Here is a 21709-nt window from a genome sequence, read left to right as displayed (position 1 = left end):
GAGCTGCAGGGACAAGAAGCCACTGGCGGTGCTGCCACTCCTGGGCCCATGGATTCTTCTCAGTGGGCACCCAGTGCTATATCGAGATTTCAGTGCGTCTATGCCCAACTTGCATCTTCTGGTTAGTGCGGTTCGCGGTTTGACCAGGGGACCCCACAATCATGGGTCCACTCTGGCACCTCTGACATAAAGCATTGCCCTGCGTCAGAGTGTTAGGAGGGACTCTCAACACTGGGAAACTGAGAGGGTCAGGCTGAGGCTCTAAGGGTAGGAAAGGCAAACCCATGCCTGGAATATAAGTGTATTCCTGTTAGGGCAGTCCCTGGAACCCAGCGTGAAAAAGGTTTCATAGGGCCTCCTTGCTAAGGGGCCTTGTTTAGTTGCTAAGTTGTGTTCAACTCTGCGACCCCATAGACTGTAGCCCAGCAGGCTTCTCTATTCATGGAATTTTCCAGGCAAGAATACTGGAGTGGATTGACATTTCCTTCTCCAAGGGGCCTGCAAAGATGCAATTACAAATGTTACAGCAATTGTACCTAGTTCTAGATCACCAGAGGGAGAGAGCTGTTTCAGTGAAAGGCAGAAAGTCTATTTTTACACAGAAAAGTTTTAAGACCTGGAAATGTTTAGATAAAAGTGTAAATCCTTCCAAATACTTTGTAAATGGTTATTAAAAAGGAATATGCTGTTCTTCTCATTCAAGTTTCTGTGAACCTAAAACTGCTCCAAAAGATAGTCTTATTAAATTTTTTTAAAGAAAAGGAATGTGATGTGGGTTGTGAATTCATGATCTGTGTGTCAACTGGACTCTCATGAAACCATTGTTTGTTTCATAGCTTCAGACTCCACTTGAACCTGTTTGTCCAGATGAGGAAACAATGCTGGGTTTTTATTCCTAGCCCACAGTTTTGATTAACAATCAAATGCTGTTACAGTTACTAAGGTTATTGGAAGCTGATATGCTCTGACTAATTAACACTGATCCAAAGCATGTGATCTGCACCTCTGGTAACTGTAGCTTAACTGTGCCTGGGTGAATGTTCCCACAAGCTCAGGAACTCAGAAAGAGACACAGGAAACCCCTAAGCAGCTGTGCCTCTCTGATTTCCCTATGTGAGTAGAAAGACAGTGCAACAACTAGAGAGAAGGTGGCATGTCAGAGAAGATTGGGGTGGGTGACTGCAGGCATGTCCAGCAAACACACTGTGGTCTCTGGGTTTCCTTCAGTGGAGCAGGGTGTGTGTACAGGCTGTGTGCTCCCCAGCTGCTCTCTGAGACTGAGTGACAATAACTATGCTCCTCCACTGGTATGCTGCCGGGACTCTTTGCTGACATGAGCTCACCTTTAAACCACAACTCACAAATCCTCAGGGAGCCTTTGGATACTCAACCACCTCCTGAGTCAGTCCACAGCCCTCTCTGTGTGGTGAGTGGAGTTTCCAGTCTTGGCTCACAGACGTGAGGCACTGGACTCCTAAGACCAGGGGTCAGCAGGTAACACAGAATCAGATTTCCCAAGAGCATTCAGGGACTCAGATCCACACCTGAATCTCTCAATCTCTACATGTTGCAATACATCAGATTGATTATCTTCCTTGCAGTCAAAGATGGAGAAGCTCTGTATAGTCAGCAAAACAAGACCTGGAGCTGACTGTGGCTCAGATCATCAGTTCATTATTGCAGAATTCAGGCTTAAATGGAAGAAAGGAGGGAAAATCACTAGGCCATTGAGGCATGACATAATCAAATCCCTATGATCATACAGTGGAGGTGACAAATAGAATTCAAGGGATTAGATCTGGTAGACAAAGTGCCTGAAGAACTATGGAGGGAGGTTTGTAACATTGTAGCAGAGGTGATCACAAAATCCATCCCAAAGGAAAATGCAAGAAGGAAAAGTGGTTGTCTGAGGAGGTTTTACAAATAGCCAAGCAAAGAAGAGAAGTGAAAGGCAAGGAAGAAAGGGAAAGATACACCCAACTGAATGCAGAGTTTCAGAGAATAGGAGAGATGAAAAGGTCTTCTTCAATGAACAATGCAAAGAAGTAGAGGAAGACAATAGAATGGGAAAGACTACAGATCTCTTCAAGAAAATTGGAGGTACCAGGGAATATTTCGTGGAAGGATTGGCACCATAAAACACACAAAGTAAGGACCTAACAGAAGCAGAGAGGCTAAGAAATGTCAAGAATACACAGAACTATACAAAAAAGCTCTTAATGACCTGGATAACCACCATGATGTGGTCACCCACCTAGAGCCAGACATCCTGGAACATGAAGTCAAATGGGCCTTGGGAAGCATTACTACAAATAAAGCTAGTGGAGGTGATGAAATTCCAGCTGAACTATTTCAAATCTTAAAAGACGATGATGTCAAAGTGCTACACTCAATATGTAAGCAAATTTGGAAAACTCAGCAGTGACCACAGGACTGGAAAAAGTCAGTTTTCATTCCAATCCAAAAGAAAGGCAATGCCAAAGAATGTTCAAGCTTCTAGACAGTTGTGCTCATTTCACAAGCTTACAAGGTGATGCTCAAAATCCTTCAAGTTAGGCTTTGAACTGAGTATGTGAACTGAGAACTTAGAGAGATTCAAGCTGGATTTAGAAAAAGCAGAGGACCATGCATGTACAGCTTCCCCAACAGCTCAAGGAGTAAAGAATCCCCCTGCAATGCAAGAGACACAGGAAACACGGGTTCAATCCCTGGGTTGAGAAGATCCCTGCAGAAGGAAATGGATGTAGAAAAGGCAAAGGAAAGAAAGAAAAGGCAGAGGAACCAAAGATCAAATTGACAACATTCGTTGGATCACAGAAAAAGCAAGGGGATTCATCAAAACATCTACTGCTTCATTGACTACGCTAAAGCCTTTGACCAGTGGATCACAACAAATTGTGGAAAATTCTTAAACAGATGGGAATACCAGATCACAGAAACCTGTATGCAGGTCAAGAAGCAACAGTTAGAACCAGACATGGAACAACAGACTGGTTCCAAATTGGGAAAGGAGTATATTAAGGCTGTATATTGTCACCCTACTTACTTAACTTACATGCAGAGTACATCATGCAAAATGCTGGGCTGGATGAATCACAGCTAGAATCAAGATTGTCAGGAGAAATAGCAACAACCTCAGATTTGCAGATGATTCAACTCTGATAGAAAATGAAGAGGAACTAAAGAGCCTCTTAATGAAGGTAAGATAGTTTAAAAGCTGGCTTGAAACTCAACACGAAAACACTAAGATCATGGCATCGAGTCCCATCACTTCATGGCAAATAGAAGGGTAAGAGGTAGAAACAGTGACAGGTTTTGTTTTCTTGGACTTGAAACTCACTGCAGATGGTGACTGCAGTCATGAAATTAAAAGGCGCTTGCTCCATGGAAGAAAAGCTATGACAAACCTAGACAGCATATTAAAAAGCAGAGACATCACTTTGCCAACAAAGGTCTGTATAGTCAAAGGTATGGTTTATCCCGTGTTCATGTGTACTTGTGAGAGTTGGACCATAAAGAAGGCTGAGCACCAAAGAACTGATGCTTTTGAACTGTGGTGCTAGAGAAGACTTGACAGTCCCTTGGACTGCAAGGAGATCCAACCAATCAATCCTAAAGGAAATCAACCCCTGAATGTCCATTGGAAGGACCGATGCTGAAGTTAAAGCTCCAATACTTTGGCCACGTGATACAAAGAGCCAACTCATTGGAAAAGACCCTGATGCTGGGAAAGATTGAAGGCAAAAGGAAAAGAGAGCGACAGAGGATGAGATGGTTAGATAGTATCATCGACTCAATGGACATGAATTTGAGCAAGCTCTGGGAGATGGTGAAGACCAGGGGAACCTGGTGTGCTGCAGTTCATGGGATCTCAAAGAGTTGGACACGACTTAGCAACTGAACAACAACAAACCACAGTATGTGCATCATGCCCATGCTGCCTTGGCCAGTGATTTTTAAACTGTGTTCCTAAGAGCCCCAGAATCATTTCCATGGCTCTTCTAGACGTTCTGTAAATATTGGATCTGAATTTTAGTTTATTTTTAACAATTAAAAAACTGTCCAAATATGTAGATATACACCCTCATGGAGGGAAACATAACCCCCAGTCCTTATGAATGGGCTGTGCATAGCTACTTCGTCCTGCAGAGGACAGTGTGGAAAGAAAGAGAAAAATAGTACCTGTGCAGTGGGACACCTGACAGACACACTTGTACCACGTAACTGAGGTCAACATAATCTGTGTGGGTCATGTTGATGCATGCACTCTGGATGGGATGTGGTTAGAAGAGGCTGTCTCCTCTGTTGTCTTCCTCCCAACAACCGTGACCCCAGTGCAGTCATGAGAAATTATCAAACAAATCCCAATAGTGGAGGGACCCCTTGCAAAGATTCCAGATATAGTAGATACTGGTACAGTATACCATAATAGAAAATACTGTAGTCATGCGCTCAGTCGCATCCAACTCTTTGTGGCTCCATGGACTGTAACCTGCCAGGATCCTCTGTCTATGGGATTTCCCAGGCAAGAATAGTGGAGTGGGTTGCCATTTCCTACTCCAGGGGGTCTCTCTGACCCAAGGATCAAAGCCACATCTCCTGAGTCTCCTTCATTGGCAGGTGGCACTGGATCAAAATAGCATTCCTCAAAACTATCAACGTCATCAAAAGCAAGGGAAACCCAAGAGGACATGGTGACTAAATGTCATATGGTATCCTGGATAGGATCCTGGAACAGGAAAGGAACAGTAGGCAGCATAATATGGAAGTCAAATGAATTATGGACTTTAGTTAATGCTACTGTATCGGTATAGATTCATTCATTGTAACAAATGTGTCATACTAACTTAAGATGTTAATAATAGGGAACCAATGTGTATGGAAATTCTCTTCTCAATTTTTCTATAAACCTAAAAAGAAGTTTTTTAAACTAACAAACTGAAACCCACTGGGATGTGTTATGGCGACCTCCCGCCATCTCAAGTTGCTTGGCTAAGTTAATTCATTTTTGTGTACCTCAGACCTCCTGTTTGAATCTTAGGGTCATGAAACATATGAAGCCATACATACTGAAGTGTATGGGCAGTTTGGCTGCCAGGTCAAGTTTCTGGGTCGGCTGCTCTGAGCAGGGTTGTAAGCATAACGACACAGCACTCACTCCAGCCAGGACTGCTGGCACTGGGTCCACTTTCAAGTCTGCTCTGTTGGCTTCCTTCTTCAGGCTGACTCATTTGGGAACCTGAACTGGAAACGACAGGGTGCCCTGCCCTCCCTTGCTGGGCTCACCCTCTCCCCACACCAGCCCTGTGGACATGCACTCCTTCCCCACCCAGCAGGTGGGTCATCCATCAAGGGCTGACCTGGCAGGGGGGCCTGTTCCCAGGTGCCCCTGACCCCAGCCACCAGGACCACCCCCCTACCCTTCTCTGGGCAAAGGTCCCACATGGGCAGTCCCCCTGCTAGAGTCCCATCAACACTGACAGGTGATGCCTTGGGAGGCCCCATGTCCTGTGAGATGCTGGCTGGGTGCCTATGGGGTGGGCCCACCTCAAGACCCCAACAAGAAGCCCCTAGGCGCCTCATTGGCAGGCTCCCTGGTGCCACCTCTTTGCCACCTAGAGTTTCCTGAAGTCTGCAATGGAGGGGTGGGGTGGTCACACCATGACCTCTAGGGGTCCATCTGGTGGGGAGGATCCCTAAGAGGGGCTAGGGTCTTGCTGGCCTTCTGAAGGCCATAATCAACTGGGAGTTGGGGTGGCAGACCCCTGTGGTGCATTGCCCCACCTCACCCCTCTGGGCTCTGTCCTGGGGGTTCTGGACTGTCCTCCCCCCAGGGACCCATGCCCCTCCCCCGTGCTCTGCCCCTCTGGCCCCAGCATCTGCCTGACCTCTCCTTCCTGAGGATCCCAGCCCGGCCACACCTGGGGATCAGCAGTGTTTATAGGTAACCCCTCATAGGGACCCAGGGCAGGCCTGGGAAGGACTCTCAGAAGAAACCTGGCAACCGGGGGCCTCCTTGCGTATGCAGTGCCTAGCAACTGTTGCGGTGATGCCGGCCTGTTGACTCTGGACACTCTACATCCATGGTGCAGGGCCACCTCCTACACGCCCTCCTGAGGCCAGCCAGCTGGCCGTGGAGACCAGTCTCTGGGATATACGTCATGTCTAGCAAGGGAGTCCTTCAGTGACCCCAGGATGGGGCTGCTCCTCTCTAGCTGAGCAATTCTTCCAGAGGGAACCGAGCAGGGAGGAGGTGGGCCCACAGTGTCCCCTCCTGTGGCCCCGAGATGCTGGACTCCTCAGTGGCAGATCAACTGACCCGACTGACCCTGAAATTCCTTGAGAAGGTAAGAGAGCTGGGCACTTGTGCTTTTAACAGCTTGTTACAGAGAACAGCTTTGGCAGGTAAGATTATACCTGTCACGCCCACTTCCAAAGCAAAGCACTTCTGGGTGGTCCTAGCCTTGTAGTGAAGAGCTGTGGTTTCTTGGTTCTTCTTTGTGTTTGAATGGAACCAAGTAGGGTCTTCTGGAAGTTTCTGCAGCTGGGAGGCAGGCCTGCACCCACCGGATGGAGCACTTCCAGGGCCCCCAGAGCTCTCTTGCAGCCTCCCAGCTTCCAAATTTTAGGAAAGACAGACCCAGCCTACTGTGGCCTCTCAGCAGGGCATGGGGCAGGTAGCCTTTGCACGCTCCTCAGGCCGCTCTTCTCCTCCTCTGAGGGTCTGCATGGTCCTCTCAATGCCCCCCTCCAACCCCTCACATGCCTGCTCTGTTCTTCTGCCCACCATGCTTGCCTTCTGCCCTCCTGGGCTGCGCAGAGAGGGCAGCAGGGGTCACCCCAGGACTGGTCTGGATTATAACTGCTCAGTCCTGGGCTCAGCTGGGGCATCAGGGCAGTCAGGACACAGGACTGGCCTGGTCAAAGTCTTCAGAAAGCTGCCTGAAGGGGCCCATATGTTTCAAGGTGGAGCATATGTGCGTCATATGGAAAGTGTGACCACAGGGCCCCACCTGGCACCAGTCACTTGTCTGGGCACTTGTTCCTGGCCCGATCCCTCATATGGAGGAGCCTGTGCCTGGAGCCCGCAATGCTCGTCCCTCTCTCTCCTCACAGAAACTGGAGCAAGAGCGTGAGGATGTGGAGGGGGCTTCTGAGGACCCCCATGTCGTGCCAGGTAAGAGCCTGGGCTGCTTGGCGCTGTGTGGGCCCCAGACCCACCTCCAGGTATGGCCAGACTGTTCTCTAAACTTCACTTTCAGAGCAGAAAGGCCTTGATTATGTCTTAAACGCACACACACACGCACCCTCATATCGTATCACCTCTGTCTGCACATCCAGGAGGGCACGTTCATCACTCCATCTGCAGATGAGAAAAGGGAGGCAGAGAGGGTAGAGAACCAGCCCCACTGCCTTGCTCAGATCAGAATCGCCCTCGCCTGCATCAGACCATGTTTCTCCAAGCTTGCTCTGGGGTGGGGGGGTGGGTATATGGGGCCCAGCCATCCACATCCACCTGCCCATCCTCAGGTGCCCAGACCAGATGTCTCCACATCCCCAACCTGTCTGGTGGTCAGATGCTCAGGCCACAGGAACCAGGGGAAGGGCCACCTTCCCTGGCATGGGGTTCTGGGCTCAGGGACATCTGGGCAAGCTGCTGGGGAAACACTGGTTGTTCTTCACCACGTGGTGAAGCTCCTTGTGCTGCGGAGTTCCAGGCAGTTCCCGAGGGCAACAGACAGAGCCCAGGGCTGAAATCCAGATAGGAAATCCCAAATCAGTTCACATGACCAAGGGCAAGCACAGGCATGTGCTGCGCTCAGTCGCTCAGTCGTGTCTGACTCTGCGACTCCATGAACTGTGGTCCACCAGGTTCCTCTGTCCACGGGATTTTCCAGGCCAGAATACTGGAGTGAGTTGCCATTTTCTCTTCCATAACACAGACGTGGAACACTACAAATGGGCTAGGGGAGTGGGGACGCCTTGTGGGTGGGGGGAATGGGAACTCTTAGGGGGAAGTGGGGACTCCTTGGGGAGGAGTGGGGACTCCTGGGGGAGAGGAGAATCCTGGGGGGCAGTGGGGGCTCCTGGAGGGGGAGTAGAGACATCTGGGGAGGGAGTTGGGACTCCTGGGGGAGTGGGGACTCCTTGTGGGGGGGGGGAATGGGGACTCCTGGGGGAGTAGAGACTCCCGGGGGGGAGTGGGGGCTCCTGGGAGAGGGGGAGTGGTGACTCCTGGGGGGAATCAGGATTCTTGGGGGTAGAATGGGGACTCCTGGAGGGAAGTGGGGACTCCTGGGTGTGGAGTGGGGACTCCTGGGGGGAGTGGAGACTCCTGACCCCAACTTGAAGACTCAGCTTCCTGAACGCCCCCTACTGTTGCCCACATAACTCCCTTGGGGTGGCCCCTGAGCTCTGCCCGCAGGCACCTCCCTCCTCCTCTGGGACAGGCAGGTCCTGGAGGCAGGAAAGGCTGGGATGTGGTGCTGAGCCCTGAAGCCTGCGCTTCCCTCCAGGAGATGAGGACGGGCCAGAGGCTGCCCTGCGGAGCGCTCTGAGGATGAGGAAGGACCTTCTGCAGAGACTCTGGGTAGGCCGTGTGGACATGGGGCGTCTTCACCAGAGCTCTGTGCAGCTGAAGCTGCAGCTGGCGCTCAGAACAAGCACTGGGGTGGGGTGGGGGGGTAGGCTATGGGGGTGAGGGTGGGGTTGTGGTGGGGGTCCTGCACACACACTGCTTCTGATGTTTGTGACGTGGCGGTGGGCAACTGGTGGGCCATGGACTCCACAGGAGAGAGAACTCGCCTGCTTCCTGTAGGCTGGGCTCTCACAGGGGCTACTTGCTGAGAAAACCTGCTCTGGCTGCATATGATCAGAAGCAGAAATGCCCCATGAAGGGTCTGGTTCCAGGAAGTGGGATTCCAAGATACCCAGGGCTTTGTCCAAACAGACACTCCTGTTGCAGGGAATGACACGTGGGGGGAGGAGGGTGTTTGGGTCCACACGGCCGCTGTGATAAACTTACTGCTCTGCACTGGAAATGTGCTGGAGAGACAGAGTATCCTCTACTGGCTTCCCTCATAGCTAAGGTGGTAAAGAATCCGCCTGCAAAGCAGGAGACCCCGGTTCAATTCCTGGGTCAGGAAGATCCACTGGAAAAGAGATAGGCTACCCACTCCAGTGTTCTTGGGTTTCCCTTGTGGCTCACTTGGTAAAGAATACGCCTGCCATGAGGGAGACATGGATTTGATCCCCGGGTTGGGAAGATCCCCTGGAGAAGGGAAAGGCTACCACTCCAGTATTCTGGCCTGGAGAATTCCCTGGACGATATAGTCCACGGGGTCGCAAAGAGTCAGAAACGACTGAGCAACTTTCATTTTCACTACTGGCTGGAGAAAAGTCATCTTTGGTTAATTTCTCCTGTGTGCACCACGTGAAGGGCTTTGCCTCCAGAGTCTGGCTGCAGTCCCAGCTCAGATGCATGCTGGGCCCTGGTGGGGGCAGGAGGGGGCCAGGCGCAGGGCAGTGGTTGGTGGTATTGGGGGCTGGCTGCTTCTGACTGGGGTCACACACCTGTGCGCTGGCACTGCTCTGCCAGGCAGTGTGAGGGCTTGGACACGCCCCCACCGAGAGGCCATGGCTCTGCTTTGGCATTGCAGGAGCAGCGCCTCTTGGAAGAGGCTTCCCAGGTTCGTCACCACAGGGAACCGCACGGAGGAGCCCATGGGTCAGTGCTGCCCCCAGAGGCGCCTCCTTTGGGCGTCCACCCCGCTGTCCCCCCAGCCCCACCTGCCCCAGACCCACCACGGATCATCCAACACCTGGTATGTCTGCCTTGGGTGAACCTGGGGGGCAGAACCAATGGGGAGGGTACTGTGCGCCCAGAGACCTCTCGCCTGAGCAGAGATGTCGGTCACTCCACACTTGCACCCTAAGCAGTTTAGGGAAGTGCGCTGAAGGGGCCATCGGCTCAGCGGCCACAGCGGCTGCTGTCTGTGTCCAGCCCTGTTGGGACAAACGCGTCCTGTATCATCAGGCCTCACAGGTGCCCAAAGCACTGGCTGTGTGTGGAGGGGCGGTTATCTCCTCATTACAGGTGGAGGCTGGGGTCCCGGCTCAGCTCCAGGTGCTAACCTCTGCAGCAGGAGTGGAAGTATGGGGGGATTCCGCACTGGCTGGGCCTGAATTTGGGGAAGAAGTGTGTCAGCTCTTTTCCAAAATTTCCTAATTACCAGAGGAAGCTTGGGCCCCTAGTCTCCAGGCAGAATTTTAAGGTGCATTGAAAGGTGAGTGCACACCCACTCCTGAGAGGCTCACTCCTGCATATGGCAACAGAAAGCTACTCTTCCTTAAGCAGAAAGGATTGTATCAGGGCAGGTGGTGCCCAGAGGAAGGAGGCAGGAGGTGGCCAAGGCCGAGCGGAGAAGGTTCTGAATGGGCTGGCCAAGGAGACCGATGGTGCCGGTGGGCCGGGTCGTGACCTGGAGGACGTCTATCCCCTGGGGGGCCCTGGCTGCCCGTGCAGAGGGAAGGGAGAGGGATCTGTCCAGTGGAACCCCCAGAGCCCTGGCCCCAGCACTGTCTGTGTCTTCCCCAACTTCCTGCCCCTGGAACCTCTGCCAGGAACGGTGGGAGAGGGGTGTCGGTGCAAGAGGCTCGCCCAGTCCCCAGCGTGCTCACACTTACTGCAACTCCTTACCCCAGTCGCGCTTGGGTGTCTCAGCCTGGACTCTGGTGACACCACAGGGCAAGCAGGACCCAGGGTGGTTGGGATGGGTTTTCCAGAGACCCTGGGGTGAGGTGCCATTGGCCACTCAGGCTGCCTCTCCAGGTGGTGGGCTGTGACGACGCCAAAGCTGCCTGCCACCTGTGTGTGCCCAACCTGCTAGCCGAGGGGTCTAGTAACATACAAAGAGGATACGAAACGTGCATCTCTGGGTGCTTAAGTGAAGTTTCACCGGATCAGCTCTGTTGGCTTACCAGTCTGGGGCTGCCTTCCAACTGCAGCAGCAGAGGTGAACACTTACAACTGAAGCTGTGTGGCCACAAAGTGGGAACAATACCCCATCAGGCCCTTTGCAGGACGTTTGCCAACCCTGTCTATGCCATCCTTTCTGTGAACTGAGGGAGAGGGGACAGGGCAGGGCTCGGTGCATTCAGAAGAGGATTAAAGTGGGAATCAACACCTACTGCATGCTCTGAACTGTGGTGCGTTTGTGTTAACTCAGGAGAGAAGCCAGAGGGTGTTTCCATGCCAAGCTCCTTGGATGCCTCTATTAAAACAGAAGTAATGGACACAGGGATGAGCTTAGCCCACTGACACCAGGAAATGTGGGAATCATTAGAAAACGACATGCCATGTTTCGCTCAGCTTGGGCTCCGTTATAAAATATTAATACCCCCACAGTCTTTGCGCTTAAATGTCAGACATTTCCCTTATCACTGCTTGGAAGCTGGATGTCTTGGATGGAGGTGCCAGCCAACCTGGTTCCCTGAGCATGGCCTCCTGGCTAGGGATTGGCAGCCTTCTCGTGGTGTCTCATGGGGCAGAGAGAGTCTGGTGTCTCTTCCTCTTACCAAGGGCACCAGGCCTATCAACCTAGAGCCCCACCCTTATGCCCTCTTTACCTTTATCACCTCCTCACAGGCCCCATCTCCAAATGCAGTCAGTTTGGAGCTTAGGGTTTCAACATGTGAATTTAAGTGGGAAATAAACATTCAGTCTGTAACGTGCTATGTCCTAAGTGATACCCAGATGCAAGTATTTATCTAATTGGACACTTGTTTAATCTCTAGGGTTTCTCGCCTAAAATCTCCCATGGATGGATGGATGGATGGATGGTGGATGTCTGGATGGTGGGTGGTGGGTGGTGCTGTAGGTCACTATCCCCAGGGCACATTCAGATAATGGACTGTCTGGCTCTTCCAGGCCCCCCCACCTCCTGCCACCATCATCCAGCAGCTGCCTCAGCAGCCACTCATTGCACAGATCCCCCCTCCCCCGGCCTTCCCCCCCCAGCGGTCAGGAAGCATCAAGGAAGGTAAGTGTCCACAACGAGTGTTGTCTTGTTGTTGTTCAGTCACTTAGTCTTGTCCAACTCTTTGTGACCCCATGGATTACAGCACGCCAGGTTTCCCTGCCCTTCACCATCTCCCAGAGTTTGCATAAACCCATGTCCATTGAGTTGGTGATGCCATCCAACCATCTCATCCACTGTCGTCCCTTTCTCCTCCCACCTTCAATCTTTCCCAGCATCAGGGTCTTTTCCAGTGAGTCAGTTCTTCGCATCAGGTGGCCAAAGTATTGGAGCTTCACCTTCAGCATCAGTCCTTCTAATGACTATTCAGGACTGATTTCCTTTAGCATTGACTGGTTTGATCTCCTTGAAGTCCAAGGGACTCTCAAGAGTCTTCTCCAACACCACAGTTCAAAAGCACCAGTTCTTCAGTACTCAGCTTTCTTTATGGTCTAACTCTCACATCTGTACATGACTACTGGAAAAACCATAGCTTTGGTCATACAGACCTTTGTTGGCAAAGTAATGTCTCTGCTTTTTAATATGCTGTCTGGTTGGTCATAGCTTTTCTTTCAAGGAGCAAGCGTCTTTTAATTTCATGGCTGCAGTCACCGTCCGAGTGATTTTGGAGCCCAAGGAAATAAAGTCTATCACTGTTTCCATTGCTTCCCCCTCTATTTGTATGAAGTGATGGGACTGGATGCCATGATCTTTGTTTTTTGAGTGTTGAGTTGGAAGCCAGCTTTTTCATTCTCCTCTTTCACCTTCATCAAGAGGCTCTTTAGTTCCTCTTTGCTTTCTGCCAAGAAGGGTGGTGTTATCTGCATATCTGAGGTTATTGATATTTCTCCTGGCAATCTTGATTTCAGCTTTAGCTTTATCCAACCTGGCATTTCACAAGATGTACTCTGCATAGAACTTAAATAAGAAGGGTGACAATATACAGCTTGACATACTTCTTTCCCAGTTTGGAACCCGTCTGTTGTTCCATATCTGGTTCTAAAGTTGCTTCTTAACTTGCATACTGATTTCTCAGAAGGCAGGTCAGATGGTCTGGTATTCCCATCTCTTTAAGAATTTTCCAGATTGTGTTGTGATTCACACAGTCAAAGGCTTTGGCATAGTCAATAAAGCAGAAGTAGATGTTTTCCTGGAACTCTCTTGCTTTTTTGATGATCCAGCAATGTTGGCAATTTGATCTCTGGTTCCTCTGCCTTTTCTAAATCCAGCCTGAACATCAGGAAGTTCACTGTTGAAGCCTTGCTTAAAGAATTTTGAGCATTACTTTGCTAGCATGTGAGATGAGTGCAGTTGTGCAGTAGTTTGAATATTCTTTGGCATTGCCTTTCTTTGGAATTGGAATGAAAACTGACCTTGTCCAGTTCTGTGGCTACTCCGTTGCCCTCCTTCGGGATGTTGTCACGGGTTTATGAAATTCTCTAATAAAAGAAGAAATACTTTTGTAAGCAGGGTAGTCATGTAGGGCAGAGGTCCTTAACCCTCGGGCCGTGGCCCAGTACTGGTCTGTAGTCTGTTAGGAACCAGGCTGCAGAGCAGGAGGTGAGCGACAGTCTAGTGAGCGAAGCGTCATCTGTATTTACACCTGCTGCCCATTACTCGCCTTACTGCCTGCACTCTTCCTCTTGTCAGATCAGCAATGGCATTAGATTCTCAGATTAGTGGTAACCCTACTGTGAACCGCATGCTCGAGGGATCTAGGTTGTGTGCTCCTTGCGAGAATCTGATGCCTGATGATCTGATTCTGCATTATGGTGAGTTGAACAATTCTTTCATTAAATATCACAATGCAATAATAATAGAAATAAAGCATAAAATAAATGTAGTACTGGAATCATCCTGAAACCATTCCCCTTGACCCCAGCCTGTGGAAAAATTGTCTTCCATGAAACCAGTTGGAGACCTCTGATTTAGGGCCATTTTTTGACTACTCAAAGGAAGCTATGCATTTACCAACATGAAAATAATTTTACTTTGAAAAATCCTTACTGATGGATATCCCTGAGGGAAGGAACTGGAGTCAGAACGGAAAGAACTGGGCTCACAGTACCAACTCGTTTAGTGAATAGCTTCTCAAATCATTGGTTAAACTGCTTTTTCTCTTTAAATAACTTTTGAATACCTTTATTTCAGAACAGCTCTACTGAGGTGACATAGGCTAAATTGCATGTGGTTAAAGTGTACAGTCTGATAGTTCTGACACCTGTACACGCCTGTGAACCCATCACTAAATCAAGGTGGTGACATGGGCACCAGCTCCGGCCCTGTCTCCCGCCGTCCTGCCTGCGTTGCCACAGGCATTGATCTGTGTCTCCTCTGTTCTGGTCTGAGTAGACTCACCCAGTGTGCACTTTCCAGGCGACTTCTTTCACTCAGCAGCTCTGCTCTCAGACTCATCACTCTGGTTGGGTGCAGCAAACCATGGCTCCTTGAAACTGCCAAGTGACAGTCCTCCCCGTGGATGGACGCATTTGTGATCCTTTCACCTGATGATGGAGCTGGGGTTGTTGGGTATCACCACACAACTCCCTGGACATTCACATTTGAGTCTGAGTGTTTATGTCTCCTGGGTACATACCTAGGACTGGAGCAGCTGAAGTGTGGCGAATGTGTGCTTAAAAGTGCTGCCTGTGAGAAGTCTGGTTCGTCACATCTTCTCCTGCACGTGGTGTGGTCAGTTAGCGGGGGTGGTTAGCAGGGGTGGCAGTCAGTTAGTGGGGGTGATGGTCAATTAGCAGGGGTGGTGGTCAGTTAGCGGGGGTGATGGTTGGTCACTGGGGTGGTCAGTTAGTAGGGGTGATGCTCAGTTAGCGGGGGTGGTGGTCAGTTAGTAAGGGTGCTGGTCAGTCACTGTGGTGGTCAGTTAGTGGGGGTGGTTAGCAGGGGTGGTGGTCAGTTAGTGGGGGTGGTGGTCAGTTATTGGGGGTGGTGGTCCCTTAGTGGGGATGGTGGTTAGTGGCGGGGGTGGCCGGTCACTGTGGTGGTCAGTTAGTGGGGGTGGTTAGCAGGGGTGGCGGTCAGTTAGTGGGGGTGATGGTGAGTTAGTGGGGGTGGTGGTGAGTTGTGAGGGTGATGGTGAGTTAGTGGGGGTGGTGGTGAGTTGTGAGGGTGATGGTGAGTTAGTGGGGGTGGTGGTCACTTACTGGGGATGGTGGTTAGTGGCGGGCGTGGCCGGTCACTGTGGTTGTAGTTTGCGGTTCCCTAGCGACGGGCAGCGATGCGAGTCTGCAGGCAGACCTGTGTGTGGAATCACTGATGACTGCTCTCAGCCCTGTCCTGGGGACCACAGTCCACCACGTGCACGCTCCATGGCCGTGCCAGTCCGCAGCTCCTCGGGGGGCCGCTCACACCGAGACCCTGGGGAAGGTGCCCCGCAGGTGCAGGGAGAACCGCGCACCGGCCTCTCCTCACCACCCTCCTCGGTTTTTCCAGATGAACTTTAGTGACCATCAGGCCCTAGAGGGGAATCCAGCACACTGTGTGTGTGTATATGTGCGTACTGCACGCATGCAAGTATATGTGTGCCTTAAAAAAGTGCATTTAAAATCATTGGTAAAAATGAAACAGTAAGTGTTGGTCCTTTAATGGACTGGAACTTGGTGGTCTGGAGTCGACGATGAGAAAATGAAAGAAGGAAAGAGGCTAATATTCCCTGGGTTACACAGCCGGCTTTTGCGCTCCAGGGAATCGGCCAGGAATAGAGAGATAAAGAGAAAGGAAGAGAAAGAAAGAAAGACATGGGGACCAAAGCTCCGATGGAGCAAAGGTGTTTTAATCAACATGGCGTGCGCATATATACTGTCTTACAAGGTAGTTATTCTCAGCAAAGATAAAGATTAAAATTCCAGATTTACAAAACACAAGGTGATCCCTATTAAAGAGAGAAGAGGGTACTTATCACCATAATGAGAAACTAACAAAGGAAATGCCTGAATTCCTCAGCCCCCGGAAAGGGAAAGGCGTGCCTCTCCTCTTAACTCCTGAATATTCAGGAATTAATAAGGGCCAGAGGATTCCTGACAAGTAAGTAGCTAGCTATTCAGGAAAGTAAAGTCACGTTCCTTACCCTACTCTTTGTACCAAAACAAATCCCAACTCGATCAAATACGGAATGTAAAAATAGGAAATCTCGAAAGTACTCTAATAACCACTTTGGAGAAGTCTTGGGCTATTTCGTATGAAGTTAAACTCAGTTTCTGTAGCATCCACTCTGCCCCGACTCCTCATGACTGTTCTCCATGCCAGTTCTACCTTTTAGAAAACCTGCTCAGAAACAGACACTGGTATATCATCATACAGAAGTACATTTGAATTAACCACCCTTCATTGTGTCTCAGACTGTCCCCTGGAGTCCCCATCTATCATCTGGGGAGACTGCATCTGTCATCTGGAGAGACCGCCCCCTGAGGTCCCCATCTGTCATCTGGGGACAGTCTTTAACAAGGCCTTGCAGGACAGACTCCTAAGCTCCCTCAGCATTCACTTTCTTCTGACGTCCCCCTGTTCTTAAACATGAGTGTTGTTGCTGGATATTCAAGTGTAGGGTGATAGTTATTTTCTCACAACATCAGGACCACCTAGATAATCCAAGATAATTGCCCCATCTCCAGACACTTTTCTTAAAAAAAAATTAATTTAATAAATGATTAATTAATTTTTAAAACTGTGGGGAATTCCCTGGCAGTTCAGTGGTTAAAACTCCACCCTTCCACTGCAGAGGGTGTGGGTTTGATCCCTGGTCGAGAAACTAAGTTTCCATGTGCCAGGTGCACATGAGGAGTCCAGTAGCAAGAGGGGCTGCATGGGACCTGCAGATCCACAGGCAGCGCCCCATTCCAGGAGCGGCAGGGTCGCGGCCGCCCACTTGAGTGACCAGCCCTCCATGCCCCCCGCCCCGCCCCCCACAGAGGTGGTGGAGATGATGCTGATTCAGAACGCGCAGATGCATCAGGTCCTCATGCAGGCCTTGATGCTCAGAGCCCTGCCCCCGCCAGCACTGGCGCCCACCCCGCCGCACCTCACCCCACAGGTAGGCTCCACGCCCAGGCCAAGACCAGAGGACCTGGTGGCTTCGCCTGCAGAAACTCATTTGTTTCTGGCTCCGGGTCTGTGTTTCCTGCCTGAAGCCCCCGGTGCTCCCCAGGGCAACCCCAGGGGAGGAGGACAGGTTGTGCCGTCCAGGTCCAGACAGCTGCCCCCCGAGCTGCATGAGCTCTGTGGGAGCCTGGTCCGCCCCTGCCCACCACTTCTGACCCTAACCGCATCCTGAGTCAGGGCCCATGTGGAGGGAGGGGGCCGGGGCGCAACGGGCATCCTCGCTGAAACACTCTGCTGTGTGTCCTGCTGTGGATGCACGGCGTGCCCGCCCGGCCACCCAGAGGCCGCCCTCCGTCCGCCACCACCACCGCTACGCACCTCCAGCACTGCTGCCGGCCATGCATGCGCCTGGCTCCCCTCTGGGTTACTCGGTGTGGCCCCTCGTGGTCTCTGCCACTGCTCTCCCGCCTGCTGCCAGCTTCCTGCCCAGCACCGTGCAGCACGTGGCCGGCCCGTCTGCGGCCGCCCTCAGCACGTAAGTCTGGGCTGGGCTCCGGCCTGGTCTCTTGGGCCTGCAAGGCAGGAGGACCCCAGGGCCTGGGTCACCCCTGTTTACCTTCTGTCGGGCTGGTGGCTGCAGCGGAAGTCTGCGGAGGCCTTACCAGCTCCTGAGGGACAGGGGCGGGCTGGGGAGGTAACCGCGGCAGTCTTGGTCCTGGTTGCCATGGCTGAGTGTGGACCCTGTGCCATCCTCCCAGGGGAGCAGCCTGAGGCGGGGGGCATTTGTCCTGCCCAGCAGGGGTGGCCCTGGGAGAGTCCAGGATAAATCCAGCTCTGAGGGCCCCACCGAGGCCTGGTGGTGAGATACACGTGAACGTGGCGTCTTTGAGCCAGACCAGGGCAGTAGCAGACACCCTCCTTCCCCTCAGGATGGCGTCTAGCGGGGTCCTGCCGGCACAGGCGCCAGGCCCGTGACCTCATGGTGGGCTCAGGTAAGCAACAGGCCCCGTTCTCCCAGGTGGTGGGGCAGCTGAGGCCCCTGGACCCGGGGCTGTGAGGATCACCAGGGGACACAGGGATGTGACCAGGAAATGGGGCTCAGGAGCCAGGAGAGAAAAAGCCGATGGGTTCAGCCACACAAATGCCATGAACACAGTCACACATGTGGTGCCCGGGGAAGGCGCTGTGGCAGGACGTGTGCCTGGCATGCCTGGGTGAGGGCAGCGTGTCTGGTGAGGGCAGCGCATCTGGGTGAGGGCAGCATGTCTGGGTGAGGGCAGGGTGTTCCTGGGTGAGGGAAGGGCGTCTGGGGGAGGGCGTCTGGGGGAGGGCATCTGGGTGAGGGCAGGGTGTCTGGTCTGGGCAGGGTGTCTGGGCAGGGTGTCTGGTGAGGGCAGGGTGTCTGGTGAGGGTAGCACGTCCGGGTGAGGGCAGGGCGTCTTGGGTGAGGGTAGCGTGTCTGGGTGAGGGCAGGGTGTCTGGTCTGGGCAGGGTGTCTGGGTGAGGGCAGGGTGTCTGGTCTGGGCAGGGTGTCTGGGTGAGGGCAGGGTGTCTGGTGAGGGCAGCATGTCTGGGTGAGGGCAGGGTGTCTGGGCAGGGCGTCTAGGTGAGGGCAGGGTATCTGGGTGAAGGCAGGGTGTCTGGGTGAGGGCAGGGCATCTGGTGAGGGCAGGGCCGCAGGCTGGCTGGAGCAGTCTCTCCCACTGAAGTGAAGCTCTAAAGCTGGTTGAGGGGACTCTCCTCCATCTGAGCCAGTCTGGAGTCTCCCAATGGGACACGATACCTCTACTCGATTTTTGGCTCTTTTGTATTTTTCTGGTGGAATTGCGCTTCCTGGATGCTTTAATATCATTTCCATGTAAATGCCCTTTGCAAGCATTATACATGTTTGCATTGGCCCCTTTGAGGATGTTACCTCTTTCCTCAAGTTCCACACGAGCAGGAGCTCTGCTCGGGTCTGTGTCTTTGGAAGTGGCAGTCGCCAGAAGGCTCCTCAGAAGAAGAGATGACCTTGGAATTGCCCTCCAGCTGCACGCAGGCTCCCCCGCTGGGCTGATTGCACCCCAGCCAGCTCCCCAGTGGCGAGAGCGCCAAGGGCCTGGGTGCAGCGTGTCCCAACGTCTGCACATCTTGTTCAATGTGCCATTAAAGGTCTGACCCAATTTCCGTAATTTCACGTTGACATTTTCTTTTAAAAAAAAATTCACCATGGTTTGTGGAATCTCAGCTCCCCAACCAGGAAGCTAATCTGAGCCCTCAGCAGTCAAAGTGCTGAGTCCTCATTACTGGACCATGAGGGGGTTCCCATTCATGTTGACATTTTCTCACACGGCTTTTCACTTTGGTTTTACTTCTCAACATAATTGTTAACTCAATAGAGGGAAGAGGTTTGACAGCAGCTCGTCATCTTCGGTTGGCCTAGGAAACTGGACAATCTGTTTTGTTTGCCTTTGGAGTCAGGGAAAACGCAGCCCTTCCCTCAGGTGTCTGCCTCTCCTGTGAGTCTCCCCTGCTGTCACGTAGGACATTTCACTTCTGTCACCAAATGTGTGTGGGGTTTGCCCACAACAAGCAGGTCCCTGTGATCCTGGTTGGGTGTCCTGCAATTCTGCTCAATTCTGATACCACCTGCCCGGAGATGGGGTCAGATCCCTCAGGTCAAGGGCTCAGTCTCCTAGGACTGTCCCCACTTCAAACGCCAGTCACAAATCCAGGGCTCACCTGTGTCTCCATGCAGTGGGGTGCATCACCTCCCAGCCTGGATGTTTCTGCCGACCTGGACCCCCTGCACCTTAGGCTGGGATGGTGTGGAGGCTTCCTCACACGGGCCTGACCACCGGTCACTCCATCTCCAGCCCCCTTCCTACTCCAGGGAAGTTCCGAGGCTCTAATCCTGGCTTGGTCTTCCCAGCAACCAGACTCATCCAGGAGCCACCCAGAGTCACCTCATCATCACGTGGGAATTTACGAAGGTTTCAGGATCCCCATGTCAGGAGCAGGGGCGGGGGATGGTGTGAAGACTAACATGCATGTTTTCTGTCACCACACACCAGGCCTTGGTGGGTCAACCAGGATGAAAGGAATATGTTCCTGCATCTGGGAGAGTCCAGTGCTGTGAGAACGTGGCAAGGCCACCACTGGGAGGGCCTCTGGGAAGGGAGGTCAACGCTGAGGACATGGGGTGAGAGCACCCTCATGAGTTGGCCAATTCAGGGCAACTGAAGAAGTCTCAGTAGGCCCTGGAAGTGGGTTGGGCCTGCCAGGGAGGTGGTGCTGGGGTCCACAGGTGGGGGCTTTGCATCGTGTGATACTGTGGCATAGTAAGAAATGTGTATTTGGTTTTGCCCTGGTTCCTGGAACACAGCTCCTAAAACCTTCGGAGATTATGCTAATGAGGTGACTCTGGGCCCCTGGAGGGCTTCAGGAGGATGGGGGCTGGTTGTCCGAGGAGCCCACCCTGATTGGAGGTTGGCACTTAAGCCCCACCCCCAACCTGAGGGAGTGGAGACTGGAGGCTGAGTCAATCACCAATGGCCAATGACTGAATCCATAAATGCCTCAGTTATAGAACCTCCATAAATCCACTAGAAGATTGGGCTGGTGAACATCTGGGAGGTGGTGCACACCCCACTCCAAGGGGACAGAAGCTCCTGTGTTCACCCCATGCACGTCTCCAGCTGACTGTTCATCTGTGTTCTTTACAATAAAGCAGTGTTCCCTGAGTTCTGTGACCATTCTAGCAAATTACTGAACCCAGGGGATGGGGAGGGTTATGGGAACCTCTGATTCTGGTGAATTTGGACACTGAGTATCCTGGTCTAGAGTGGGAGGCATTTAAAAAAATATATTTATTTTTATTTGTTTGGCTGCACCAAGTTCTAGTTGCAACATGCGGGATCTAGTTCCCTGACCAGGGATCAAACCTGGGCTCCCTGCATTGGGAGCTCGGAGTCTTAGCCACTGGACCACCAAGGAAGTCTTGAGAGGGTTAATAGCCTCGGTAGGGAGGCCATATAAGATGGTTGGATGGCATCATCAACTCGTTGGACCTGGGAGATGTCCATAGGAGTCCATGGGAGATGGGAGAAATATCAATAACCTCAGATACGCAGATGACACCAGCCTTATGGCAGAAAGTGAAGAACTAAAAAGCCTCTTGATGAAAGTGAAAGAGGAGTGAAAAAGTTGGCTTAAAACTCAACATTCAAAAAACTAAGATCATGGCATGGCTTAAAATTCAACATTCAAAAAACTAAGATCATGGCATGACTTAAAACTCAACATTCAAAAAAAAAACTAAGATTACGGCATCTAGTCCCATCACTTCATGGCAAATAGATGGGGAAATAATGGGAAACAGTGACAGACTTTATTTTCTTGGGCTTCAAAATCACTGCAGTGACTGCAGCCATGAAATTAAAAGACACTTGCTCCTTGGAAGAAAAGCTATGACAAACCTAGACAGCATGTTAAAAAGCAGAGACGTTACTTTGCTGACAAAGGTCTGTCTAGTCAAAGCTATGGTTTTTCCTGTAGTCACATATGGATGTGAGAGTTGGACTACAAAGAAAGCTGCGCACCAAAGAACTGATGCTTTTGAACTGTGGTGTTGGAGAAGACTCTTGAGAGTCCCTTGG

General features: G+C 51.8%; 1 protein-coding gene across 1 annotated transcript; it reads left to right on the top strand.

Annotated features, from left to right (window-relative positions):
• Positions 1-6287: 6287 nt before the first annotated feature.
• C8H21orf58 (chromosome 8 C21orf58 homolog) lies at positions 6288-17473 on the top strand (the record flags this gene model as incomplete). The annotated part of the gene is made up of 7 exons (XM_065942101.1): positions 6288-6347; positions 7117-7177; positions 8517-8590; positions 9660-9824; positions 11930-12041; positions 16943-17064; positions 17414-17473. Coding segments are annotated over exons 1-7 (654 nt in total), but the record flags the coding sequence as incomplete, so codon positions are not given.
• Positions 17474-21709: the final 4236 nt, after the last annotated feature.

The sequence above is a fragment of the Muntiacus reevesi genome, chromosome 8 (genome assembly GCF_963930625.1).
Source record: "Muntiacus reevesi chromosome 8, mMunRee1.1, whole genome shotgun sequence".
NCBI lineage: Eukaryota > Metazoa > Chordata > Mammalia > Artiodactyla > Cervidae > Muntiacus > Muntiacus reevesi.
The sequence above is the reverse complement of the archived record's forward strand: the minus strand, read 5'-3'. Positions and strand labels throughout refer to the sequence as shown.